Here is a 27,890-nt window from a genome sequence, read left to right on the forward strand (position 1 = left end):
ATGACCCATTAAAATCAGGGATTTAGGCTAACTAAAATTATCAGTGAGCCCCAAACCCGAGGAGAAAACAAATCTAGTAACAATAATATAATAATTATAATGTTTGTAATAACACTCCTAATAGAGTTACCAGTCTCCTTGTCATTGTTTATTATTGTCACTCCCTGAGAATTCTCAGCTCCAAGGATGGACAGAGACAGGCAGGGCCCCATGCTCTGAGAAACAACCTCTGTGCTTTGGGAAACCAAAATCCATAGGAATTCCAGCTTCCCCTATCCCAAGATCTTTGAGATACTCAAACCTTTGGGAAGGAGCTTTCTGCCACTCACACAGCAAGGTGTGCACTGGCTCATGCTGAGCCCCAGGGTTGGGGAAACTGGAGTTTAAACAAACATGCCCCAGGGACAGACTCCTTTTTATTTACAAGTGAATCAGCAGAGATGGCAAAGCTGATTTGCAGTGCCTGCCCAGCATCTCTTAAAGATTTTAGTAGGAGGCAGACTTCTACCAGACCTCTGTCCTGCCTTGCCACACCTTCCCCCTTGGTTATCTTATCACAGTTCTATTAGCTCATGCAAATCCACAGCACAAGCTCCATATCTTTACATCTTCCTCACACAACAGCTAACCTACTTCAATATGCTGAACAAAAAAAAATCACTAAAAACTAAGTAAAAAATTTACTCTGCCCCTCTGAGGACAATTTCAGCCAAGGCAGAATGGACCAAAATACACGTGGAGAAGTGAGCTGAGCTGAGCTGAGGAGCAGGATGCATCCCTCTGCAGCCAGAGCAAATTATTCACTCAGCTCTGCACCATGGAACAGGAAATGTGGGGGCATTGCCCAGCTCAGCTGCCTTTGATGCACTGCTTCACCTTTGCACATTTTATTGTCCTTTCCACCCTGATTATTTAGAATAAAAAGGGTTTGAAACAGGGCCTTATTCATCAGCGACTGCACAGCACCAGCCAAAACAATACCCCAGCTTTGTTGTGCAAGAAATGATTTGTATATAATAAAGCAATATCAGTTTGCATACATAGAGCAAATGTTTCCTAGTTTTCCGGGCCACAGCCTGCTGTAAACAACAGGCTCTCTTACTCTTCATTTTACTTTAAAAGCAGATTCAACAGCTCCCAATTCAACCAAACCCCACAAGGATCCCATCTAGCTCCTGCTCCAAGGGGAGCAAGGATGGTACAAAGAGGCAGCACCTTCCAGCTCCATCTTGGAGCCACAGAGGATGAGGAGGAGGCAGGGATGTGAACAGCACATCACCACAGCCCACGATGAGATCTGATGGGCTGCTGGGTCTGCTCCTGCCCCAGCTCTTGGTTCCTTGCTGTCCTTGGACGCTGCTGTCCCTGCACTGCACACAGAGGGGATGGCAGCTGATGTCAGATGTGTACCCACGTCTTTGCCCTCCTCTCTGCCTCATGCAGCATTAGCTGGGCTTTTCCATTACCAGTCTGTGCACTCTGGGAAATGGAGCGCCGACTGCACTTCAGGAGCTAAACATGCAGGGCCTGAATTATTTATCTGTGAGCGCGCAGAAACGAGCCAAATCCCCAAGTGATGTGGAACAGCTCTTGGAAGAAATGCAAAAGGGGATGCAAAGGCTGCAGGGTGGGCACGGGGAACTGCATGGTCAGAGCCCCACACGTGCACATCACATCTCTGGGACTCTTCCTGCCCAGGTGGTTTATGCACTGCAGGGTGTGGAGTGCTCAGGTGTGGATTCTGATCCAGAGACACTTCTGTGAAACTGCTCAAGAGCCACCTCTGTGCCTCAAACCAACCACCGTGACGGCGAGTCCCCAAAAAGCAAAGAAAAACGCCCAAACAAACGCATTAATGCAAATGCAGGGGCCTTGGGGTGTCCCACAGCTTTCCTGCTCAGCTCCCTCAAATCTGGAGCGGTTAACTCTGCAATCATTAACTCAGCCATGCCCAGCCTGCCATGCAGACAGTGCCACGACAGCCGTGTTTATCCGGGCTCAGTAATGCCCTGCACCGGCTCCTCCACTTTCCCTTCTGCACCAGCAATAGCTGGAGGGAAGAGCAAAGTCCTGCCGCTGCTCTCTGCCGCCAAACACGCGGGTGCAGCACTGATTTTCCCTCGGTCTGGGGCAGAGATTCATCCCAGAATTTCCCCAGGAGCCCGCCGGGGGTGCACGGAGGGTGGGATAGACCCTGGCGGCTGCGAGGCTGCAGGTGCGCATGGGGCTGGGAAACGAGCAGGGTTTGATGTGATACCCAAACCCTATCCCTGCTCTTTGCTCACCCCTCTCTTCTCGCTCCCCCACCCCTCTCCTCCTTTCCTTGCCCCAGACACAGAGCCCGCTGCCCAGCTCCCATCCCCGTCGCTCTCCCCGCATCCCTCCCGTCCCTCCCGCCATTGGCCCGGCGGGCGGCGGCAGTGCCGGCGATTGGAGCGGCTGTCTGTCAGTCTGTCTGTCCGTCCGTCAGGGCTCCGCCCGCCCCGGCCCGGCCCCGCGCTCAGCGCCGAGCGGAGGCGGCGGAGCGCGGGCAGCGGCGGCGGCGGCAGCAGGTACCGGGCACCGGGCATCGCACTGGGCACTGCAGCGGGCACGGGGTGCGGGGAGAGATGCGAGACCGGGGCATGGCCGGCAGAGCCTCCCCAGCCTGGGCAGGACCTGCCGGGCGGTGCCCACGCGGCTGCGGGGGAGCCCCGAGGGCGCGGGGATGGGGATGGGGATGGGGATGCGGAGCTCACGGCGGGCTCAGCCCCGCTCTGGGAGCTTTTGGTGGCTGGGAACAGCCCGGTGGATATCACGAGGGGAGAGTGACCGAAATGGCCCCAAATCATTGATGTTTTCCGCTTTGCGATGGTCTGAGAGGATGCTGCAAGGCTGCGTTGCTGCCTGGAGCAGCGCTCGGACTGAATCACTGCGGTTTGGGGTTTTCCTTGTAGCGTGATGTCTTGCTATAGAAAATTTAAAAGATGCTCATTTCCTTTAAAAGTAGGGGAAGGTAGTAAAGTGGCATGGCGGGATCCTTACTACAAGAAAAAAATGCTACGTTAATGATAAACTAATCAGTTTCACAGGCGCCGAACTGAAGTTAGTAGCAGGCAGGATGCTGGTGGAATCAGAGCACTTTAGTTACTTGCCCTATATTACTTTTATAACCCATTTGTTCAGAATATACAAATCAAAAGCTGCTGTAATAAAACCATGTTTTTCAGCTCTGAGAGCCTAAAAAGCGCAAGTGGACCTTAATCACATGAGTTTGTTGCATTAACATTTTATTACCATTTTATAGTCTGTTTGATTTTACCAAGCAACACACTACAAACCTGAAGTTATCCCTGCCTGGCACCTCTTTTTATGTATATATATTTCTGGGCTCTTGCTTTCTGTAGTGCCACTTGGTTGTAAAAACAGACACTAAAATAGCATTTGAGGCAGAAATAATCACAAAGGAGATCTTCAGAAAAGTGTGTCAGAGTTCTTGTAAACGTGAGCAAGGTTGAAGCTGGGGGTGGAACGAGTTAGTCAAATAATGAAAAGGAAAAAAAAAAAAAAGTAGCTATTTATATGCAAAGAGGTCTGGCTTGCAAACTGCCAAAAGTGGTCGGAAACTGAAGCAGCAGCTCTGTGCCCTGGGCGGGCTGGGGGGACAGATCAGAGCCACCTGCCCTGCCAGGGCTCCATCAGAGCCCTGCGGTGAGTGATGAGGCGCTCAGGTGTCACAGGAGCCACCTGGAGCCCTGGGAAGCGGCCACTCCTCTGGCAGTCCCTGCAGTTCTCCTGCCCACGGGGCAAACCTGCTCGGTGACAGTGGCAGGAACACGAAGTGTGACCCTGGGATGAGAGATGAGCCTGGGAAGCAGCGATTCCTCCTTGGGTTGGATATTCTTGGCCAGCGACACCAGGAACTACCTGAGCAAGCACTCGCTGGAAGTCTTTACAGAGATTAGAGATTTGCAGGCACGGGGGAAGATGGGATCAGCCACTAACAAAAGAAATACCCACCGGCTTAGGGAGATCAGCATCCAGCTGCTCGGAGCCTCATGACTGCAAACTCCTCCAGGCAGTTTTAATCTTTTTGTGTGTGTGTGACTTTGCAGCACGGAACATGCTGGGGAGGATCCTGCCCTCCCATTTGGGGCTTTACACCCTGCAGTAGCAGGGAATCATTGCTCTGTTTTATGCTGCTCATTTTGCTCAGTCCACCCCAAAACGCATCACTGAGGACTTATTTTACCTTTCTTTGTTTTAATTTGGTGTGCCAAGCCCAGAATCCTGACTTTCCATGGATGAAAGTGCTAATATGCAGGTCACCATGCATTCTGCTTTACCATTTGGGTTTCTTGTCTTCCTCATGTGTTCCTTGAGGTGTTGCCTGTAAGTTGGGTATTCAGAGCCTGGGACATTTGTATCTTGCATAATCACAGTGAATGGTGGAAAAGTTTTGCAAGACTCTGCACCCACGGAACAGAGTTGGCAGCTTTTTCCTGGTGGGTTAGTGAGATGCTGGGTATGATTTCAGGGGAGATATTCCCCCTTTGGATTTTGTGCTTAATGAACTGAGGTCTCTGTCAAGGCAACAGTAAGAGTTATCAACCATGCACAGGCTGTTATTGATGTAATGAACTGCATTGGCCTGGGTTTCTCTGGCCACCCTGAAGGGTGCTGTGCTTCCCCAGCACAGTTAAAAATCGCATTGTCTTGGTCTGGTGAGGGGCTTATCCTTGTGCAGAGGAGCAGAATTTGGGAGCTGGAGCAGCCCAGAGCGCGCCCCAGGCAGGATCAGGGGCTTTGTCCACAGTCAGTGGCAGCGTGGCTCTCCCTGCACCTGCGCCCAGCTATCCCAGCCCTGTGTGCCTGTGGGATCTCCTCTCCTGCAGCCTCTCTCCTCTCCCTTTTCAGCCCTGATGTATTCCTAGAGCTCCCCACCACAGGATTAGTTTTGTTCCATCTTGGCCCCGAGTGACCCGGTGGCGTGCGAGCCGCTGGACGCGGGGCTGGAGAACAAAGAGTTCCTGCGCACATGGTCCGGGGAAAACGCTCCCACAGAGCCAGAGCCTTCATCTGCTCTGTGAATCCCACACAAAACCATCCACCCCACTTCAGAGATGGGATAAGTGATCGTAGACAAGTGCTCAGAGAGGGCCGCTAACTTCAGTGGATTTTATGTCAGAGCTCTCTCGAGTGCAGAGGAGAACGTGTGATGAGGCAGTGAAGTGTTTATTATTAGCAGAGCACTGTTGTTCTAACCTTAAATCTCTCTTCAGGCAGAAGTACCCCTGAACCTGGGCTTCTGCAATGTTGCTGCTGCCAGAAATACTGTCAATTCCACCTCTAGATTGTAAATGAGCTTGAGCAGTGGGAAATACTCTGTTTATCCTGGTTCACCTCCTTCAGCAAACTGCTGATCCTTTCCAGCAGCTCTTGAAATTCCTGAAGCAGTCAAGTCGCCTTTATTCATTTGTGCTACTTCACTGACATCTGTAGAGTTACAATAAAACTGAATTTAATTGCTATTGTTAATGGCATATTGCTGTATGGCATCAATAATCTTCAGTCACTGGAGCTCCCACAGCTTGGCTTGGTTGCTTCAAGAAGAAAAATGAAATGCTGACAAGCTTTGTTAACTGTGGCTGGTGGTTTGAAGGAGTTAGGGAGTCATTTCTATGTTGAGAAAGCAGGATCAAACACTTTTTTCCCTAAAAATACTTTGATTCTATAATATTCTGGCTGAACCAAAAAATCCAAGAAAAACTACTTTTTGTCATTTTTATAGCTTCATATTTGTCAGTTCAAGTGCTTTGGATATCCTCTGTGATAGGAATTTATTTTTTGGGATGGGATTAAGAGAGGAAAAAAAACATTTAGATTTTAGAGTTTTGATAAATGGTAGCAACCCATGACACAGAAATAAAAAGTCCCCAAAATATCTGAAGTTCTTGAGCTCTTCTAGACTTTTCTTGTCTCCTAGCCTCTCCTTGAAAAACTGCATCAATCTTTTTAGCTTGCCATATTCCAAATAAATCAGGTTTGAAATTTTAATTCAATATTCTTTTGCTTTAAAAGCCCAGTAGGAAACAGAATCTCAGCCAGTCAGATGAAGGATGTGGCAGCCTGCAGGGCCTGTGGTGCTTGCAGGGTGTGTGCACTCACCTCTGAACATCTCTGTCTCTGTCCCTGGGTGTGGATGTGGATGTGTGTGTGTAGAATTGCTGTTTCATACTGAGCTGGGCTTCTCAATGCTGAAGGATATGGCTCAGCATTTTTCCACCTCTCAAAGGAGTTGGTGGAGTCTCACCTCTTCTGATCAGAGTGGATTTTTATTTATTTATTTAGAGGCATCCAGCCATGGGAGAAGCCAGCAGGCACGGACAGCACAGCCAGGATGCACCTGCCCATTTAAAACCCCTTGTGCTTTGTGGGCATCATGCTTGAGATGTTCAGGCCTTTCTGCATGAGGTGTTGCTGCACCCTCTGTTGGAGCTTGCAGTACAAGGAGCTGCCTTTGGAATGAGTCTGAGGTTTCTAAGGAGGGAGCATGCCAGGTTGGCTTCTTCCACCCATCCTTGGTGGCAGTGGCCACTGTGCTGATCTTGTGCTCTGCCCCAATTCCCCTTTGGTTTTAGTTCCTGCCCTTCATTTCATAGCTGCTCTGATTCTTGGTTGTGGGGTTTTGAGTCAGAGAATGAGGATAAGTCATCCATTTGAAAGTATTCATCATTTCCTCTCAGTGACACAAATATGGATCTGCCCTCTTCAGAGAAATCCCCCAATGTACCACAGCCTGGCAAGATTTAGGGCATTGCATGAGCAAATGCAAATTATCTGCAAGATGACATTCTGTTTATCTAAAAGCATGAAATAAAATGAAGTGTGACGCCTGTTTAGGTCATCTTTAGGGGATGGGTGGGGAGTACTTGGTATCAGGAAACTCAGAGGCTGCAGATGCCATGTCAGAAGTCTTACAGCCATGTGAGCCTGTGCCAATGCTGGACCAAATTCCCTGTGCCACATCAGATTTGTGCTGAATGGGTTAATTTTGCACCATCTGGCTTTGTGCTAGATCAAATATTGTTTCTGTTGTGGTAGCCAACACGAGGCCAGGATAAGCTGGGAGTAATAGCCTCAGCTAATCCAACAGAAATATGATTGTGTACCTGTTCCTTCTCCAGATCATATCTGCAATAATAGGTGATTTAGCAACGCAAAATAATCCTTGTGGAGACAGGGAGAGGACTGAGGGTGGAACATTTCTGTTGGGAATACAGGCTCTCACAGCTGGGGTTGTTCAGTCTGGAGAAAATGTGGCTCTGGGGAGACTTTAGAGCCCCTTCCAGTGCCTAAAGGAAGCTGGAGAAAGAATTTTTACAGGGGCACAGAGTGATAGACAAGTGGGAGTAGCTTCAAACTGAAAGAAAGTAGTTTTGGGTTGGATATTAGGAAGAAATTATTCCATGTGAGGGTGCTGAGGCCCTGGCACAGGGTGCCCACAGAAGCTGTGGCTGCCCCTGCACCCCTGGAAGTGTCCAAGGCCAAGTTGGATGGGGCTTGGAGCAGCCTGGGGTAGTGGAAGGTGTCCCTGCCCATGGTTAGGGACTGGATGGTCTCTGAGCTCCCATCCAAGCCAAACCATTCTGCAATTCTGAGATTTGAGGGCTGTGGGTAAGCTGAGTGTGATGATCTCCTTGCAGTTGGCAACAGAGACACAATAGGAATGTCTAACTCAGATTAGGTACTTAGCTTTAAACAAGTCATTATGAGAGAAAAAATTGCAGTCCTAGAGCAGAATTGCTTCCTAGGGAGTCACCTGAGGCACAGAAATGGAGGTGATTTAACTTTGCATTTTGCACGCCGCAGTGACCTCCAAGGTGCTAATCTGAGGTTAACCAAAGCAGAACAGCTGGAGTTCTGCTGCATTTTGAAGCATTGCACATTTCAAGCAGTGAGTTCATTTAAGTGCTGTCTGGGAGGCTCTGCTGTTCCCCTGCTTGGCAGGAATCTCAAGACTAATACCTAAGAGGATTAGGGAGCATCGCTGGATGTTAAACAAGATCCAGGCTAAGCGGTGTGCACCGGTGAGCTCAGGCTCCCTGGGCTGTTTGGGGAAGCTGTTACTTGCTGATCTTTAAAAAACAGGAGGATTTGTGGGGAAATGCCCTTCCCTCAGCTGAATCCTTGGTGTGTGTCTCTGCTGCTCTCACCAGGCTCTGTGTTTCCACCTGCCCATCTCATGTTGTCCCGTGGTGAGTGTTGCAGGAGGTGCTGATGAACAGCAAGTTTCTTTTTCTGTGATGATTTTAGCTCTCCTAATGTACTTCACTGAGCTCTGTGTTGTCTGGTTGGACTTGAATGAGTGGGCATCCAGCCCACCAACACAGCGCTAAGCTGGAGTATTTGTCATAGAAAGCTCAAGCTCTGTCCTTGGCTGGTAGAGCAAAATGACCTCGTAGTATGTAATTTTCCCCAGAAAGTCCCTGTAGTGCAGAGAAGAGAGCTGGAAAGCAATTGTGTCTCAAGAAAAAGTGAATTCTAGGTAGTTTCCTGCTAATATTCCATCTGGTTTTCTTTTTTGTTTCTACCTTCATATTGATCAAACCGTAAGTATAAAAAAGTGTAAGTGCCTGTAAACCATGGTAAATGTCAACATGAGATTATTGAATCTCAATAATATTGAAATACATCTATTATTTGAAATACATCTATTATTGAAACACATCTATTCTGAAATCCATTCATTCTCAGCATCCTTGAGTTGTGTAACACAGGATGTTGCATTTTTTGCATTTTAGTGCTTCTATCTTTAGAAGCACCAGAGAATCACGTGTTTCGTGTTCTTTATTTGGGTTTTGCTAATTTCGTTTAATTTCTTACATCATAAAGGATTTGCCTGAGTCTGCATCTTCTGCTTGGAAACAGAGAAGGGACAGCTGTAGGAACTAACTGGTAATCCTTGGGAAGAGCTGACCAGCAGCCCATGCAGAAAAAGTACTGAATATGTAACATTCTTTAATGAGTTGTAAGAATCCAAATGATGGAAAATTACACCATGCAGAGCTAGGGGTTGGGAAAATGCTGGTGGTGTATCTGGAAACACCCAGCTCCATGGGCAGTGGCAGTGATGGAAGGCACAGTGCAATGCCAGCACTGGCCAAATGTATGGGTAGCAAAAAGACATTAAAGCAAGAGTGGCATTAGGGAGGGGGAAGTTAGGAATTATAGCATAAAAGACCCTTTTGTCTGGTTAATCTGTGCTATGGCAAAAAGCAATGTCCGGGTTAAATCTGCTCTGTACATTGGCACTGCAAGTTTCTAAAGATGTTCTGAGGCAGCTGCAGCCAATTGTATTTGCACAGATAAGCTGGAACAAGTAAATAGACTCAGAAAATCTGGCTAGATGTATCTTCAAAGCATTTTCGAGCAGCTAATTGAAAATTATCCAAGCCACCTTCCTGATTCCTTGCGTATATTGCAATAATTTCCCAGTGAATGGAAAGCACTTGGAAAACATACAAAGGGTTTGTGAGTGCTAAGCTCTACTGTTTGGAATTTATGTAATTATAAATATGTCCTTGCTCATGTGATGACTTGAAGCCAGTTTTTGCTGCTGTCTTCCATGTTTCAGACTCCAGTAGGTCTAATGATGTAAAAGCTGGTCTCTGACATGAGGGATGAGTCAGGATATTCCTATTGCCCTCCATTCCTAGGAAGTTCCTCCCTCATCCTCCCTCTGGCCCTGCAGCACTGATGGTGAGCACAGCATTCAGTACATGGTCAGCTGGCTGCTCTCTGGGTGTGTTTCTCATTCCTGAAACTTTTCCATGTGTGCAGGACCACGCTGTTCCCACAGGAATTGCTTATCAAACGTTCCAGTCCAGTCCTCGTGCCAATCCCACAACAGCAGCATCCTCTGTATTGCTGATCCAAAGGGATGCTTTGAAAAATTGGGCTAAAAATGTAAGGTTTACACTTGGTGTGAGCTGGGTGAAGTTCCTCAGCTGCCAGGAAACCAGCTCAGTGTTACTCAGAACAACTCACTCATCCCATTCTTGCTTTTATCTCCCTTGCACTGAGCCAGTGCCCTAAGGACAAGCCCTGTTCACGGGACTGGGACGTGGATTTATCTCACTTCTGGAGGCTTCCCCACTCCTAAAGCAGCCAGTGGATTACACTTGATCCGTATGGTGTTTATCAGCCATGACAGAAGGAGTGCTGCTAATCCTCTGGAGCCAAACTCTCCGAGGAAAATTCCCTGTGTGCTACCAAGAGAAGTTAAATGGACAAACCCAGATTAATTTATCCTTTGCTGCAGTAATATGAGCTTGCTACTTGGATATGGACTTGGATATGGATCAGATTCTAAGTACTTGATCAGTAATTCCAGGCTTGCTCACACATTGAGGAAAATAAAAATAGAGGAGACCCATCACAGCCACCAAGCATTGCCTGGGGCTGCTCTTATCCTGTTTGCAGTACACTTCCTGATCATTTTTAATCCCTTACCCCTGTTCATTAGGAAATATCTCCATGTATGCAATAGAATTGAAAAAAAGGCTAAGTCTACTCATAAACTGTGCTCAGCTGTGGAAAGCAGAAGTTATGTATTGATGTTATTTGCCACAATAATACCATATAAAAGTCAAAAAACCGTAATGTGGAAGGGAAGATTAACTATTATTGGGCATGTTTCAGCAAATGGGATTATTTTGCATGTCAGTTATGAGTTAATTTGCAACATTAATCTCATTGCAGTCCTTGGCAGAAATACAAAATGTTTTTAATTGGTCCTGTGACTTTTTAAATGATCACCTGATGAAAAGCTTGTAAGTTTTACTATTGATTTAATGCTAAATATTATGGGGGGGGAAGTCTTTACAGATTTCATCAGGAAATACAAATCATATGCTTTCATTGCCTTGCTACTTCTGCTGTGTTGACTCGATAATGTTGGCACTCTGGAACCAGCTGTACAGTGGAAAAAAAAGTAGAAATCTTGAGGCAAAATGAGGAAATCTATGGCAGAGAGATAATAGCATTGGGACTGATTCAGTGTAAGCAAGAAATCACCCGCTGAGTCATTAAAAACAGAGATGAATGGGAGGCAATAAATGGATGGCTCGGAAGAATATGAATGATTAGGAAGTGCATGAAGTTGCTTGGATTTTTTTCCCCTGAAGATTATATTTTGTCCTCTGAAGTGGCATATGGCTCCTGTGAAAGCTGATACCCACAGTGAAGGTGTCACAGCCAGTTTATAAATTCTTCAGGAGGTGCCAAGCAGCTCTGGGGGGCGGCACAGAGCGGGAGTGGGCTCCCTGCCCACGGCACCTGGGCACCAGTCATTAGCCCAGGTCCACTGGGATGGGAACAGGAGGGAGTGTTGGGGCTGAGAAAGCTTCTGAGTGGGGGGAAACATCTGCTGCCTGGAGGAAAGGCTGGCTGCTTTCTTGGAAATGTTTCACCCTGTTTGCTGTTAACAGTGGCAGGAGTTGAAGAGGGGATGATGTGGTCACCTGGGTCTGGTGGCCCAGACCGCTGCCACCAAGGAAATAAAACCTTTGATGAAGAGCTGTAACCTCTCTCCTGACTCATGAAATACCAAAATAGCAATATAAATTCATGAGGTATCAAAGGAGAGATCCCAGTGTTTAAAGGAGTTTTTCCTCCAGGGTGAAGCTGGGCCGGTTGGGGAGCTCAGGGCTCCTGCTTGCATATCAGGTAATAACAGAGATGTGCTGCTTCTATCTGCTGAAATCAGTGAGAGCAAAATCAATCCCCAGCCAAGAAACCTTCTTTACAAGTGCAGTCAAGTGTAACATCAGACATGAGTCTGATACAAGTTTGATAGGAGGAGGGTGCAGCTGCAGCCCTGGCTGCTGTGCAAGGAGGCGTTTGATTTACATGAGTATGAACCATTCCGCCCCTTAGAGCCTGATTCAGCACCTAATAATCACTCCTGACTTTAACAGAGTGCTAAAGCAGGCTTATTTATTGCTTCCAATATTGCATCCAAAGATGAGAAACAGATTTAGAGCTGTGAGAGTCATAAGAACACTGGAGAGGCAAAAAAAGTGGAAAAAATAGAGCCTTGCAGCAAGGCATCATTTTTTTTGTGCCAGCACATTACAACAGTCTGTCTCTGCAGCAAAATTTCCACCCCTGCAGTCACTTTTTGCATTTACACTTTACAGATCAAAGTTACCTGGCTGTACTCAGCCAACTAAGGTAGGAGTTACCTGGAGGAGTCCAGTGTGGAGCTGCAAAGTGATGCCAGGCTCACCTGCCCTGCACTGTCATCAAATCTCTGCTGGAATCTGGAGCTTGAAATAGGAAATAGTCCATGAACACTGCTCCCCAGACAGGGTAATTGAGATAAAGTTATTTGCAAGTGAAAGTTGGACCTCATTTGTTTATGAAGCCCAATACTTTGACCAGATGTATTGTAAACACGTGTTGTAAACTCCTGACATGAATGTTTAAGATTTGGTAGCACGTGTGGGCTGTCCCCCCCTGCCCTTCTGGGGTAGGAGCAGCACCTTGGTGGTGATCTGAGCATCACTTTCTGCCAAGTCCTCCTGCCCCAGTGCCTGCAAGACCTAGTGGTGCAGAGAAACACATCTATTTAGCAAATGTCGATCATTTTTTTACAGCAACACACAGATAAGTGTTAAAGTCTTCACCAAAGGTTGCAATATTACCAGGTTACAGTCATCTGAACATAGTTCATTTTATCAGGGAAAAAAAAGCCCTTTTTTCCACTTCCATCATGATGAGGCTGTCATCTCAGGGGGAACATTTTTATGGGAAGCTCTCAGACATTGGCAAAATTACTGAGAAATACAGGATGCTTTGAGGATGCTCTCTTATTAAACAGTTCTTGCTTAGCATTTGTTGCATGTTTAAGACCAGTATTCAAGGGAGAACCTTATTATTTTCATCATTTATAGTTCAGCCAAGGCATTTAAGGAAAAATACTCTTGGTTGCTGGCAGGGTCAGGTGGTGCAACGCACAGGAACAGGGTGAAAGAAGGCAGTCTGCATTGGTAATCAGGTTAGAGTCAGCTGCCTCTGCCCTCCAGCCTGCTCTGAAATGGCATGTAGTCTAATTAGTTATAGAAAGGATTTTACTGAATAGTTGTAAACAGATCTGAGGGCTTGGAATAAAATCAATCTGACTGTGGAAACTTTTCAGGATAATTATAAACTGTTATTGGCAGAGTGCGAAAGAGAGACCAAAGGACTTCTAGCAGTGGGAAAGTTGTAGCTGTGTGGGCTGTTCTCTGCAGGGGGAAGAAGGGGGATGCAGGTCTTTATCAGAGGGGAGGGATAGGGGGCTTCAGTTGGTGGGGACACTGCCTTAGAGGTGCTTTTCTTTAAAGGCTCTTGAATGTTTTGTTCTTTTCTGTAATGTTAGTGATGCCCTGACACCTGAGGTACCAGCACATCCCATGGTGGAAGGCATGTGACCAGGTAAACTGCATAGTGAAATGCTTATACGTCTTAGAAAAAAGAAAAAAAATTAAGAATATTTGAGGGGTTTGAACATTGTTTTGTATAAAGGCATGTAAAAATTCTCTTTGCACAGATCAGAATGGTCTTGGCTCATACCTTCACCGTCTCCCTACTGAAGTAAGTGCTGAAAATTGCATCTCCTGGACATTGCATCTCCTTGCTGCCCCTCAGAGCCACCCTGGCCACCAGCCCACCTCAGTGTGCCACCAGACTCTGCATTCCCGTTCATGGCAATGCCCCAGAACTCCACCAGAGAAAATGGCTTTTGTTTCGCTCAGCCCCTCGACTTCTCCCGCCCATCCCCTCATGGCGGCGAGGCCGGCCGGCCATTGGGCACAGCGAGGGAGGGCGATGGCTGCAGCACCCCCCTGAGCAATGGTGTGGGCTCCTCGGGGGCCCCCAGCCCCTCAGGGGCTCCCAGCCCCTCAGACTCCTCTGCTGAGCCCCTCTGCACACCCAGCCCGGCGCAGGGCCAGACGCCGCTCGAGGAAGGGATCAAATACGTGTCTGCCCAAGGGGAGGAACTGGCCTGCGGCTGGGGGGCCTTCACCCCCGGCTGCCTGCAGCCCTGCAACACATCCAAAGGAGTCTTGTTCTTCCTCTGCGCGGCCTCCTTCCTGCAGGGCATGACTGTGAACGGCTTCATCAACACCGTCATCACCTCCATCGAGCGCCGCTTCGACCTGCGCAGCTACCAGAGCGGGCTGATCGCCAGCTCCTACGACATCGCGGCCTGCGTCTGCCTCACCTTCGTCAGCTACTTCGGGGGCAACGGCCACAAGCCGCGCTGGCTGGGCTGGGGCGTGCTGCTCATGGGGCTGGGCTCCCTGCTCTTCGCGCTGCCGCACTTCACCACGGGCCCCTACGAGGCGCGCTCGGCGGCCCATGTGGGCGTCTGCGGGGCGAACCAGAGCCTGCCCTGCTCCCAGGCCGCCTCCAGCCTCTCTGGCTACAGGTTTGTCTTCATGCTGGGGCAGTTCCTGCACGGCATGGGAGCCACACCGCTCTACACGCTCGGCGTCACCTACTTGGATGAGAACGTCAAGACCAACTACTCCCCTGTGTACATTGGTGAGTGGGGCTGAAGGGTGTGACCACGTTCACAAGGGGCTTAGGATGAGGGAAGGGACGAGGATCTGACTCCATGTTTCAGAAGGCTTGATCTGTTATTTTATGATATATATTACATTAAAACTATACTCAAAGAATAGAAAAAAAGATTTCATCAGAAGGCTAGGTAAGAATATTAAAAGAATGAATAATAACAAAGGCTTGTGGTTCCGACTCTCTATCTGAGCCAGCTGGGCTGTGGTTGGCCATTACAATCACAGATGCACCTGTTGCATTCCACAGCAGCAGATAACCATTGTTTACATTTTGTTCCTGGGGCCTCTCAGCTTCTCAGGAGGAAAAATCCTAAGGAAAGGATTTTCCATTAAAAGATGTCTGTGACAGAAGGGCAGCTCCAGCCCTTTAGCAGCAGGGTGGTGGGAGGGAGGGAGAGGTCATGGTCCTTCATCATTGTGGGAACCCATTGTGGCAGGGGGCTCGGAGACCTTGGCACAGAGCCCAAGACCCCTGTGCCTTTGATTTAGCCCTTGGAAAAAACAATTACCAAGCTCACTGTCTAACATAGGTGATAGGTATTGGAAAGTAATTGCAAATATTGTACACGTAGTTTTTAGTATAAAAAGATAACACTGCCCCGAGGGCAGGCAGAGTGCCTCTGACTGTCTTGCTGAGTGGACCTCAGCAGGTCAGGAGAAATAATTTTATAGATAAGATACAATAAACAACCTTGAGACCCAGAAATGAAGAGTTCTGACTCCTTCTTCAGCTGCTGGGCTGGGAAAAGAGACTTTCCAACTTGGAGTCACTCTGACCAGCTGGAGACCCCAAGAATCATCTCCCAGTCCACTCTGGGAGCACCTCTCCCAACACTGCTTAACCTTTTCTTCCAGTTGAGGGGCAAGGTGGAACTCAGAGGGATGTGGCTCTGTTTTGATTATTTACCAGGAGGAAAACTGTGAGCTCGGTTGGGTATTTTTCCTCCCACAGCTTGTGCCCTGTAGGTGGGCAGTGCCTCCTGCTCCTGGCATGGGGCCAGCCATGTGGCATTAGCATCACTGGCAGACAGCCGTGAGGCCATACCCCATATCCGTGCAAAGGGGCACAGAATCACAGCATGGTTTGGGCAAAAGGACCTTTGAAGGTCATTTGGTCCAATGAGAAGGGACACCTTCAACTCAGCTCAGAGACACATCCAGTCTGACCTTGTGAAGGGATGGAATATCCACCACCTGTTTGGACAGCCTGTGCCAGTGTTTTATCACCATCATTTATATCTGATGTAAATCTTTAGATCATCATCCCTTCAGGCCTCAGCACAGCAGGGATGGTCACTGGGCTGCTCAGCTACTGCTGGAGCAAAGCACAGCCAGGAGAAGAGGCTCAGCTCACTCCTCTGCATCACTGGTCACTCAGCAGCTGCCAAACACTCACAGGCCTGTTGGTGGAAGTGCCAAAAGGGTGATCTTTTAGCAATTTCAAAATGTGTCTGTCTGCCCATGCTGTATCAGAAGGCCGTGTGGGAAGGAGATCACAAGGAGATCATCAGCAAGTTGATCTTTCCATGTGTCATGGTTTAAACAGCAAACTGAAATAAGTGCCAGTGGCGCTGTGTTTAGTGTAGACGTTTTGTGTTGTCAGTGGGGAGAGAATCCTGCTGCTCATTGCTGTGCCAGTCAGGATGTGCAATGGGTTCAGCAGCGTCCCTGCTAAATATTGTTTAATTCTGAACCAGTTTTACCTGCCCCATACTATAAAACTTCCCAGGTTGGATGCAAAAGCTTTCCTGGAACAGAAACATGACAGGAAAACTTGTTGGAAGGATCTGGGTTTGTGTCTTGGTGGTTTAGTGGGAAGGGTGTGAGGCAGCCAAAGGCCGAGCATCCTGCATCCAGGAGGGAATCACACTGGGGATCCCTGGCTGACATTGTCTAACACGACTTGTTTTCCCTTTCAGCTGTTTTCTACACTGCTGCAATCCTTGGGCCTGCAGCGGGTTATCTGGTAGGAGGAATGTTTCTAAATATTTATACTGAAATTGGCAGAGAGTAAGTCGTTAAAAAAAAATCTTGTTCCTTTCCCTTTCTGCTCTGTGTTTCCTTTGGGGTAGAAAAAAATAATACCAATGATCTGGAGCAATGAGCTGGTGGCTGGGTGGAAGCGTGCCTGGGGTGTTGGGTGGTGTGTCTGCAGGCAGGGAGGCTGGAAGGGTGGTTTGCATTAGTGCTGCTGCTGAGGGGAAATTGCTAACAAACCTGTCAGCTTAAATCCTTCCTCATGCTGCACTGCCTGTGCTAATGAGGCTGTGAGCAGCAGGTGGATTTTTTTGAATGAGTTCCCTGATGAGGTGGTGCTCCCAGCAGTGCTGCTCGCCCTCCCAGCCATCCCACCAGGATGCTTAGTCCCTCCTTGCTTTGTGATATTTGTGATTTATTCTTCTTTCCTTCCAGGCTCTTTGGTAGATCACAGAATCACAGAATGCTTTGGGTTGGAAGGGACATTAATGATCATCTAGTTCCAACCCCTCTGCCTTAGGCAGGGACACCATTTACTAGGCCAGATGAATGGATTAAAAAGGGGAATGGGTTTCCAGGGGAAGAAATGAGTTATTTCCACCAGTTTTTTTTTTTGCAAAGGATGTTTTTGGGGTGGAGTACGGATCTTTGCAACCCTCAGCTGAAAAGCAGTGAGGTGAATGATGAGAATGGTGTGATTTCCTGGGCTCGTGTTGTGCTGAGGCAGGAGGGATGGAGGACATGGCATCCCCATCAGATCACTCAGTGTCCTTTGCTGTCACCCCCATGACCCTTTAGCCCCTGCCAGCCTCAGGGCAAGACCCACAGGGCTGCCCTGCTCTGTCCCCAACCATCTCCTCTGTCCCTTTGTCCCTTTGGCTTCTCTTCCTGCAGGACTGACATGGCCCCAGAGAACACGCTGTGGGTGGGGGCCTGGTGGATCGGCTTCCTGGGGGCTGGAGCTGCCTCTCTGCTCATCTCCATCCCCATCCTGGGCTACCCCCAGCGCCTCCCAGGTACGGGGAATCCTCCTGGGCTTGGGATTTGGGGCTGGGACTGCACAGTGCTCCTTACTGGGCTCTGGGTTTGGGGCTGGCACTGCACAGTGCTCCTCTCGCCCTGGGGCTTCCATCCATCCTCCTGCATGTGTCTAGCTGGGGACCTGGGAGAAAAGGAACAGCTTCCTGCATTTAAGTTGGAATTCCTAAATGGATTTCACCCCATCTGTCTCTGTTACTGCTTGTCCCTTGCAGCTGTTGGTGGAGGGAGGATGTCATGTTGGGTTTTCCCCCTGTAAATCCATGATTTCAGTGGCATCCATGCCCTGTGTCTGACACACTCCTCGTCCCTTTGCCTCTCATTTTTCATGTAGGGTCCCAGCGCTACATCGTCATGAGGGTGTCTGAGGCTCATCAGCTGAAGGATGGCAGCCACAAGAAAGCATTGGATCCAGACTTTGGGAAAACAGTGAAAGACCTGCCTCGGTGAGAAAAGCACCCCACACAGAGCTTAGGGAGCCCTGCAAAGGGCAGGGAGAGTGATGAGCCCGAGCTGAGCTTCCTTCAGCCCTGCCAGCTCCAAGGGGTTGCCCTTCTTCAGGCAATGACACTTTCTTGCAGAGCAGGTGTCCAAGTGCCTGGTCCTATCAAGATCTGGGAGCTCTTGGCAAAGAGGCTGAGCTAGAGCTGGTGCTGGGGGTCCCATGGGGGAGCAGGGGACAAGTGGCTGGTCCCATCTGGGTTTTCAGAAGCTCATGTCCACCTGCAGTGCTGTGCCACACACCGAGTTTCACTGAGAGTGGCTTGATGCCCAGCTTTAGGTGAAGGGAGATGCCCAGGCATTGCCAGCTCCCTCCTTCTCCCCAGCAGCATTATTTCTGCCTCACCTGGCCCAGTTGCGTGTTTCCAACAGCTCCTCCTCCCCAACCCCTCAAGGCTTTATTCCTTTCCTCTATTTTTACTTGGGTTAGATCCCTGTTTTGTCATTTTTAATAAGAAACGAGATGAAACAGGCCCTGTGATTCTCACAGCTCCCTTCCAAAGCCAGGGAACAAAATATACCACACTGTAACTTTCAGTTCCTTTTCTCTTTTATTCTTGGTTTCCTTTTTTTTCTTTTCCCTTCACATCTTCCAGCCACCTTTTATATATTACTACTTCTTATCTCTCCAGCAAGGCAGTGACACAGCAACTTGCTTAATCTTGAGCTGCTGCTCAGCTCTGTGATGGGAACAAAGCAGGAGCCAAAATAAAATGTGATCTTTTAACAACATATTTTTGTTATGGATTTTTAAAATATTTTATGATTTTTTTTTTGTTGTTGTTGTGCTGAGTTGTATTGAAATGGAGGGCAGGGGGAGAGGTGCTGCTTTATTTATTGCGGGGGGTTAGCTGGCATGGAGACTCTGGATGTTGCAGAGATACCTGAATATTGATTCCACTTGGAGTTTGCAGTCAATAAGGGGATCTGTCACCATTGAGATATTCCTTTTTTTTTTTTTATTTCTCCCAGGACCGTTTTTAGGGAGGAGATTTTATCCATGTGTGATGGCTGCTCCCTGCAAAGATGTTGCTAAACCCCAGGCTGCTGCCAGCAATCACTTCTGAGCATTAGCTGTGCTCTTTGTTGTGCTGGCAGAGGAGGATGGAAGCAGAACAGGTGCTCAGAACAGGAATTTTCAGCACCAGTTGAGCTGTGTTGTGTCAACACAACGACTCACACCCATCTGAACTGCTTGGAGACTTTGTAGGAAGTTTACCAGGGGTTAAGGCAGTTGTATGAAGAATATTACACTGAGCAGACTCCAGTGCTGTTATTAAATGGCATTCTTGACTGGGTGCCATTTTCCGAGGTCACGGCTTGTTCTGCTCACGGAAATTGAATTCAAAACCTGCATTTAAATAACGATAAGTCTCTGGCTAAAACCAACACAAACAGGGCAGCAGAGAGGGATGATATTCAGTGCTTGATGCTTTTCTTGCTTGTCTGGAACAAAGCTCCCACTGTTTCTGCTGTCTGACAGCAGGAACAGAGACAATCCTCCTCCAGGAGCATCTTTCACTCCTTGTTTCTGAATAATAAATCCCAAAGGTGGGAATTTGTATCAGGGAATTCAGACCAGTCCAGACCTCAGTGTACTTGCAAAGCAGGAACCCAACAGACTTTTGTGGTCCCTGGTTTTGATTAATGAAAGGGAAGTGCCTTCAAGGCTTTCTGCTCTGGAAGCTTGCATTAAGGAGGAGATCCCATCTGTGCAGGCAGCTCCTGGGGACACGTGGACCAGGCTGGAGGGTGAGGCCAAAGAACACTCCCTGTTCCTTTTGTCTTGGTCAGGGACTGTGTGCCACACATTTTCTCACAGTACAGGCAGTAACAGTCTCACAAAGATAAGCAGAAATACTGATGAAATAAAATACTGTTCCATGCCATCAGGTCCTTTCTAAGTGAGGTTCATGAGTTGCTGCATGCACAGTGCTGCCTGAGAGCTTACAGGAATGCAGCCCATACAGCCTGATCCTCTGCCCTGGAGACACTTCTGTATTAACTCTTGTGTTGAAAAGGCCTGATAAAACAGCATTTTTCTTTCTCTGCTTCCATATGATTGCTGTCAGAGCAGAGGGACTCAAGGGGAGGGCATGCAGAGCTGTACCAACGGGAGATTTTGTCCCTGCAAGCAGCAGGGTGGAGTTTGTGAGGATCACTGCCTGGCATGGCAAGCCCTGATCTTCAGCACAAGGAGCTGTGGTCAATATTTCACTGATCACTCCTGGATTAGGTGCAGGGTGGGACTTAGAAAAGCCATGAAATGGAACAAAGGGAGGTTGGTTCATGTTCCTGTGGGGTGCATGTGGTGCCCTCTGTTCCCTTGGTGCTGGTGACAGTGGGTGTCAATTTTTGCTGGAAAAGCCCCCATTCACATGCTGTAAAATTGGATAATATCCATTTATCTGGGGTGTTATGAGCATGCCATGCTCTGAGGAGCAGGTTCTGACCATGCAGGTGGTCCCACCCTGCTCAGAGAACCATTATGTCAGAAAGAGTTCCTGTGTGTGTCTGTATCAGTAAAACCTTGGAAGCTCAGCTTTTTTAGCTGGTGGGATTCTTCTCTGCAGTGCTGGGCCTCCTGAAAACACTTTGCAAGAGCTGAGCACTGCCAAGGCTATTCAAGAATTAGGTGATTTCCGGGTGTGTTTAAAGTCCTGCTGATGTAATAAAAAGGTTTGTGCTGTCTTTGGTAAGGTTTTATGTTCCATAGCTCCTCGCAACTACATCTTCTGCCTTCAGACAGATTAAGTAAATCCTTATTCTTAGTGCTGAAAAGAATGCCTTTGCATTTTCCTACTTGCAAGTCCAGCCTGTAACTTTTGGGCAGAGGGTACAAAGTCACACTAGTGCAGGGAGCACTCTCTTTTCTCTGTAAAAAGGTGAAAGCACTGTCTGTTTTCTGCCTCAGCCACAAGATCTACAAGCATTTTCTCACTAAAATATTAAAATTTATGCTTCTAAATAAAGCACAGTCAAAAAAATCTGGAAAATAAAATAGTGCATTAAACTAATCCAAGAGTTAGGCAGTGTAAAGCCCCCTGTAATCAAAGTGTAGGAATGTGTGGCATTTCTGTCTTTCAGCTTCTTTGTTCTTTTGATGTAATGAAATTCTCCATGTGAGTGAAGTTGCATAAATCTGACTGTGAGCCTCAGCACGTCTCCAGAGCAGGAGGTGGTGACTGTGCCTTTCTGCTCTGTGAGCATCCCATGGCATGGCTCTTACAGGATTTGTGCCCATCCCATAAATGGGATAACCCATGGCACTGGCCTGGGCTTGGCTAGGGGGAAGTCATGGGGCAGAATTTGAAACTGGTTACAAAACATCCCCTGAGAATCAATGTCAGTCCTCTTAGTCCAATATCCGAGATAGTGAGAGATAATTGAGACCATTCCCTGTGCCTGAGGGCCTTTCTGCATCTCAGGGATGGAATTGTTGCTGGATCTGCATATAAATGACACATGGCAATTTCTCAGGCATATCTGTGGCTCTCTCCTAAATCCCAGTGGGTCAAAGTAAAATGGAGTTACTCAATTTATACATTAAGCTTCAAGTAAAACTGGGCTTAGATTGTGGCAGAAGGATTGCTTTCTGTTTTTCAGGTGTCTTGGAGGTGTTTCCTCCATATAGAAAGGCTTGCTTGGTATTTCCCCTGAGTTACAAAACATCTCTGCTTATCAGAGGTTGTTATTGTTCTGAGAGTGTGGGTGAACAAGTAACGTGTGTATGTGAGGATGTTGCTCTTGGTTGAGTCAGGAGTCCCAAGATATCTGCCAACAGGCACTAATAAAACCTTGAAATTATGGAGATTTGGTGAGGAGTAATGTCCACTCAGTATTGCCCCATTGAAACAGACAAAGTACTCAGCCTGACCCCAAATGTTGGAAAATTCCTGCTGAAATCATCCATGTAGAAGTTGTGGATGCCCTTAGTGTGAGTTACACACATGTACTCTGTGTCATTGACTGGAAAACCTCCTTCAACCCCAATTATCTTCCTTTTGGTGTTTTTCCTTTCAGAGTTGCAGGATGATGGGATGCTGTGTGTGATCCTTCTGACTTGGAAGATCTGAAATCAAAATGTGTCTGAAATCTGTGATTCAATTCCAATATATTTGTCCTTCCCAGGTCAGTGCTGCTACTTCTGAAGAACCCCACCTTCATCTTCCTCTGCTTAGCAGGAGCAACTGAAGCAACCCTGATTGCTGGGATGTCCACCTTTGGACCCAAATTCCTGGAGTCTCAGTTCAGTTTGAGTGCCTCTGAAGCTGCCACCTTTTTTGGTAAGGAAAACATGTTTTTGCAATGTTTTCCCATTTTGCCAACAAATAGAAGAGCACTTTTAGCTCATTTAGAATGGAGACAGATGCTTTGCAGTTTGATTATGGACTGGTTATCCCCTTCAGCTGTTGGATGGGATCATTTCCTATCAGCACACCTACACCCAGTGCATTTCCAGAGCTGCGTCTACTGACATCAGGAGGAAATGTGTCACTTCTGTAGCCATCTGTTACCCTCTAGAGGAAGGCAAAATAATTGTAATTCCTCCTAGTGCATCACCAGGAAACACTGGCTAAACATTTCCTCTGAGGAGAGATGTCAGAGCTGGAGGAAATAGCATCCAAAAACTGGGAGATCCTCACCCAATTGCCGTAACATAGACCCAGGAATGGTGTCCAACAAGCATCAGCACTCCTCAAAGAGCCAGTTGTAAGATCTCTGGGTAGGAAAAGCTGCCTTAACAGGTTCATGCCAAATTACCTGAGCTGTTACACAGGACCACCCACTACAGCAGCATCCACTGAACTCCCACCAAGAAGCCACACAGAAAGCAAGGAGTCATTTATATGCAAAATACACTGCAATTAATGTCTTCAAACCTGAAAACTCCTTGCTGACATTTCCAAACTCACTTGTGGGGTGTTTTTCCTCTTCCTTTCCAGGTTATCTGGTGGTGCCAGCCGGAGGGGGAGGCACATTCCTGGGAGGATTCCTCGTGAATAAACTCAAACTGCGCTGCTCAGGAATCATCAAGCTGTGTTTGCTTTGCACAGTGTCAAGTCTGCTGGCCATCTTCATTTTTTTTATCCACTGCCCTAACATGCCCATGGCAGGAGTAACCCAGATGTACGATGGAAGGTAACAACAACCACCCTGTCTGTGTGTCTGTCTGTCCTGAGGGGCTCTGCTCAGAACAGGGTAACTCAAACACACAGTGCTGGTGGCAGTTATGTGTGGGTGTGTTGGTGTTGAAAGTTGGTGTCTCACACCAGAGTGTGAGACAAAAAAATAGATTTTTTGTGTGAGACACAGAAAATAGATGTCCTGAGTTTTGCAGTGAGATGGAGTTTATGGAAGAGGCTCCCTAGTTAGTAAGGGAGAGAAGATCAGCAGCACCAGAGTGGGAGATATTCCACCCTTCAGCTGCCTTTGCAGCAGCCTCCATCTCTCTCCAGTGGGGTAAACTGGACCAAAAGTGGGAATCTCCTCTCTGAATGGAAGTGTCACCCTAAGAGCTGGTCACTTAAACTCCCTGGGTGGCTGTGGGAGAGACAGTTCCAGGGCATGGTTAAAATTTGGTGGGATGCAAGCCTTTCCAAACCTGGGGATCCATCACAACTCCCACTGTCCCTTCCTCTCTGCATTTCCTCCTGTGAAGAGCTGCTCACTGACTGCTCCTGTGTTTCCCTCAGTGCTTTGCCAGGTGGGCACCTCAACCTGACAGCAGCCTGCAATGCCCAGTGTGGCTGCCTGCAGGGCACCTACAGCCCTGTCTGTGGCACTGATGGCATCATGTACTACTCCCCCTGCCACGCTGGCTGCAAAAGTGTGTCTGTAAACCTCAGGAATGGCAAGAAGGTAGGTCTGGGAGCACTGTGCATGAACAGGGTGGTGGCACATCTCTGAGTGATTTGGCTGGTTCATATGGGTTTGAGATTTGCTGCAAATCAGTGCAAAATCAGGCAGGGCAGGGTGGATGCTCTCAGGTACCATGTGAGATGAAGGCAGGAGGTACTCTGAGGTCACCCTGCTTCTCTCATTGTGTCCAATCATCTTTGCCTCATTCTGGGTCAAACTCTGCTGAAATCCGTGGAAAATCACCCAGGCAGGCGGGGAGCTTGGTAAGCCCCTGATTTCTGTCCTAGTGCTCCTTTAGAGTCTTGGATGAACATGATGCAGCTCCTCATCCTTCCAGCATGTTGCCCATGGAGTCAGGGGAAGGCTTAGGGAGGGTAGAGGTGATACTCAGCTGCCTGGCAGAGTTAATTTCCCTTGCTTGATATTCCTGTTTGGAAACAGAGGTGTGTCAAAAATGCGGCTTGATTTCTACTTCCTTCTGGGAGTCTAACCAGCTGCTTTCTGCCCTCCCTGAATTTCTTATTTTTAAAGCTTTGACTGTCACCCCACTCTCCTCAGCAGAGCCCCCACCAGCCTTTCTTTCCCAGGTCTACCAGGAATGCAGCTGTGTTGACAATGCCCTCCTGCCTGGCTCTGGCAAAGCAGAGGCAGGGAAATGCACCTCCTCCTGTGCCAAAAAGCCCTTGCTCCTGTGCTTCATATTTGTGGTCATCCTCTTCACCTTCCTGAGCAGCATTCCTGCCCTGACTGCCACTCTGAGGTAAGCAGGGATGGCCTTGTCCTCTGCCAGCACTGCAGGAAGCCTCAATATCCTCCTCTCTGCTTTTTCCTGCTGGATCAAGCATGGGAAAGGTGTGATGGGAACCACTGAGGTGATGGCAGCCTGGAGACATCAGGACTAATTCCTGTCCCAGTCTAGCTGGGAAAGGAAATTTCAGCATTGGGAGCTTTGTCCTCTGACATGGGATACACACATGGGATACATTGACAGCAGGGGTGGAGGGACTCTGCACTGGGGTGACCCTAAATCTCCAGAGGGATGGAGGTCCCAGGTGAGCTGCAGGTCCCAGGTGAGCACAACTCCAAGGACCTGGAGTTGTGAAGCAGGGAGGTGATGCAGCCTGGCAGCATTTTTAAACAAACCCCTTTTTCTCCCCAGGTGTGTCTCTGACAGACAAAGGTCCTTTGCACTCGGGATCCAGTGGATTGTGGTACGAACCTTAGGTATGGAGCAGAGGGAATTTGAACACCAAAAAGGTCTGGTGGTTCTGTCACCCAGGAATAAAACACACTGGGTTGGAAAAGAAGGGAGTAGGACACACACTGCTGAAAATGAGGATGCTTTCTTTCTTTTGCTGCCTTTCAGGACAACCTAATTCCCTTTGCATGTGATTTACAAACTCAGTGGAGGGTTCTGTAACACATCACAGGTGACAGGTTCAGTGTCCTGCCAATGTGCTCTAATTTTAAGGAAAAGGAGCAGAGGTGTTGAAGCTCCTGTGAGTGTCTTTTGGCTCTTGTGCAATGTAGGTCAGGATGGCCAAAAGACCTGCTGGACTCTCAGATCTTGAAATCCAGCATATTTTTGATACCTGGTAGCTCTGGATGCTGCAGGATGAGTTCTCTTAATCATGGTGTCATCAGATCTTGGTGCTTTTCTGCAAAGTGCTGCCCAAACTGAAGGTGCCCTCTCTCTCTGCCCACAGGAGGCATCCCTGGCCCCATTGCCTTTGGCTCCATGATTGATAAATCCTGCCTGCTGTGGCAGGACCAGTGTGGGGAGCAGGGCTCCTGCTACGTGTACCAGAACTCAGCCATGAGCCGCTACACCCTCATCGCTGGACTGGTCTACAAGGTGATGCTGCTGCTTATCTCCACTCCCTGGTAAAGCAGACAGCTTTCTAGGACATAATGTTTTGCTCTGGGAAAGATTTTTACAAAATTGAGTTGCCCTGATCTGGCCCAGCCCCAGACAAAATTAAATTTTCACACAAGAAGTTTCTCAGGGAAGGCAAAAGCCCTGGTAGCTTCTCATCGGGTAATGGTGCTCCAGACACCATCATTCTGTTAAATTCCCATTATTTTCTAGGATTACAGCTTCTATTGCACCATATGAAATACCTCCTTCCAACAGCAAACAAAGTGATTTTTGCTAGAAATTGAGTAAAATATCCAAGTGCAGTGTATTAGTGAGAGTGAGGGATGGCATTGTGGGCAGGCTGTAAATAACCATTCCCCAGTCACTGCTAGAAAATAAGAGAGCTTAGAGCTGTGGGCTTTATTTATTAGCAGAAAACCATCATTTTAACTGCTCCCAAACAAGCACTTGCCCTAGATAGTAGTGTTTAGCAGCTGCTGTGATAAAGGGGTTTTCAAAAGCCTTCCAGCAAAAGGCTGAGGCAGTGTTGGCTCATGCAGCACTGTGCTCCAGGTGTCTGTGTGGGGCTGAACTTTTCCAAATTCCCATTGCTATGGGGCTGGCTAAATTCAGATTTTTACCCCCTCTGGCTCTCACTGCTGCTCTGCTTCCCAGGCTGGCCAACATCTCCTCCTCCCTAAAGCTTGCTCAGCAAAGCTCATTGCAGATGTGGGGTGGTTTTGGGGGAGAGCAGAGAGTAATGAGGTGTCTCCATGGCTGCAGGTGCTCGGGACAACCTTCTTTATAGTGGCCTGTTTACTCTACAAACCTCCACCTTCAGAGTCACCTCCAGGCAGCTTGGATGCATCTGAAAATGGCAGCAGAGACCTCCAGGAGCACAAGCCTTCACTGCCAGCTGAAGAGAATATATAGTGCTGTCCACATGCAAGAGACTTTTTAAAACTGAGAAATACCACGAGAAGACTTTATGCAGTTTCCCAAGGGGTTTTTAAATCAACAGTAATATTTTAAATTTTTATTCTTTTTTTAGTTGAAGATAAATAATTTAAGTGACCACTGGTGTGCTTTGCTATTTTCTTAACAGCAGAAGCACATTTAAAGTTGTGCGCTGGTGCCACGTGCAGTTATTTAATTTTATTTAAAGAAAGGGCTACTGTAGCTTTATTCTGTGTCTGTGACAAGCCAGGACCACGTTCTCCACTTGTGGAAGTAATCACTGGTAACTCCAATGGAGCATGTGGGGTTTAAAGCACCAGAGGATCTGGGCCAACTGTATTGAATATCTCAATTGTAAAGCCAACTGTAGCAAAGCTCCTGTTGGGACTTCCAAGCTGGGGAGGAGCACTGCTGTTCTGCAGTCTGCACTGCAAAGGGGTCACTGGCCCTTGAACTGTTGCATGCAAAGCAGACAGCCCTGGCAGTGTCCTCCTCCTTCCCACGGCACACAGAATCACTCTGTTCAGGAGCAGCTCCTCTCATTATGCAAGTTCCTATTACTGGGAGAGGAGATTTGATTAGCAAATCCATCAATACACTACAGGCAGCCATTCCCAGAGCTGCCAAGCACTGTACATTCACTGCCTCACTCATTGCAGGGTTTACACCGTGGTGACACTTCAGTTTTTTTATTTGTGTTGTTTAAAAGTGATGCCTTTTGTAATGTACTGTGCAAAACTTGAACTTCTTGCTGTTTGCTGGGCGTGGGAAGGCGTGAGATACAGATCTATGCAATGTTTATCTTGGGTTGTTCTGTAAAGACAGTGGGTTTGGGTAAACAGAAAGATTGAATTTAGTTTGTCTCTAGACCAGTAGCCTGAGGGGTGGGTCTGCCTTGTGGAAGGGGGATGCTGGCTTGTAACTCTTGCAGGGAGGGAGGGCAGCGTTCCCAAAACGACCTTTGAATGTGCTCTTGCAATATGGATCAGGACCTTTCTGAGGGGCAGAAGAGGAATTGGGGCGCATGTGAGTCTGGCTGCCCTCTGAGTGGAGATCAGGCCAGGCTGGTGCTTGGTGTGCAGCCAGCC

General features: G+C 47.9%; 1 protein-coding gene across 2 annotated transcripts; it reads left to right on the forward strand.

The window, feature by feature from the left end:
• Nucleotides 1–2,510: 2,510 nt before the first annotated feature.
• SLCO4A1 (solute carrier organic anion transporter family member 4A1) lies at nt 2,511–27,890 on the forward strand. Of its 2 annotated transcripts, none has more exons than XM_058036485.1 (12): nt 2,511–2,552; nt 13,577–14,574; nt 16,529–16,619; nt 17,481–17,602; nt 17,959–18,070; nt 22,257–22,411; nt 23,072–23,267; nt 23,822–23,987; nt 24,575–24,747; nt 25,147–25,211; nt 25,694–25,842; nt 26,629–27,890. In XM_058036485.1, exons 2-12 carry the CDS (start codon nt 13,731–13,733, stop codon nt 26,776–26,778), a joined length of 2,223 nt encoding a protein of 740 aa, XP_057892468.1. In that variant the 5' UTR covers nt 2,511–2,552; nt 13,577–13,730; the 3' UTR covers nt 26,779–27,890. The 2 variants fall into 2 exon arrangements, with proteins under 2 accessions (XP_057892468.1, XP_057892469.1); XM_058036486.1 differs by lacking the exon at nt 2,511–2,552 and adding an exon at nt 13,404–13,461.

This window comes from Melospiza georgiana, chromosome 17, assembly GCF_028018845.1.
Source record: "Melospiza georgiana isolate bMelGeo1 chromosome 17, bMelGeo1.pri, whole genome shotgun sequence".
In the NCBI taxonomy this organism is placed as follows: Eukaryota; Metazoa; Chordata; class Aves; order Passeriformes; family Passerellidae; genus Melospiza; species Melospiza georgiana.

Bases quoted from the DNA above. Each gene is read 5' to 3' on its own strand.
- SLCO4A1 (XM_058036485.1), top strand. From the start codon at position 13,731: ATGGCAATGCCCCAGAACTCCACCAGAGAAAATGGCTTTTGTTTCGCT. The intron at 16,620-17,480 runs GTAAGTCGTTAA...CTCTTCCTGCAG, and splicing joins TATACTGAAATTGGCAGAGA to GACTGACATGGCCCCAGAGA. The intron at 24,748-25,146 runs GTAAGCAGGGAT...TTTTCTCCCCAG, and splicing joins GCCCTGACTGCCACTCTGAG to GTGTGTCTCTGACAGACAAA.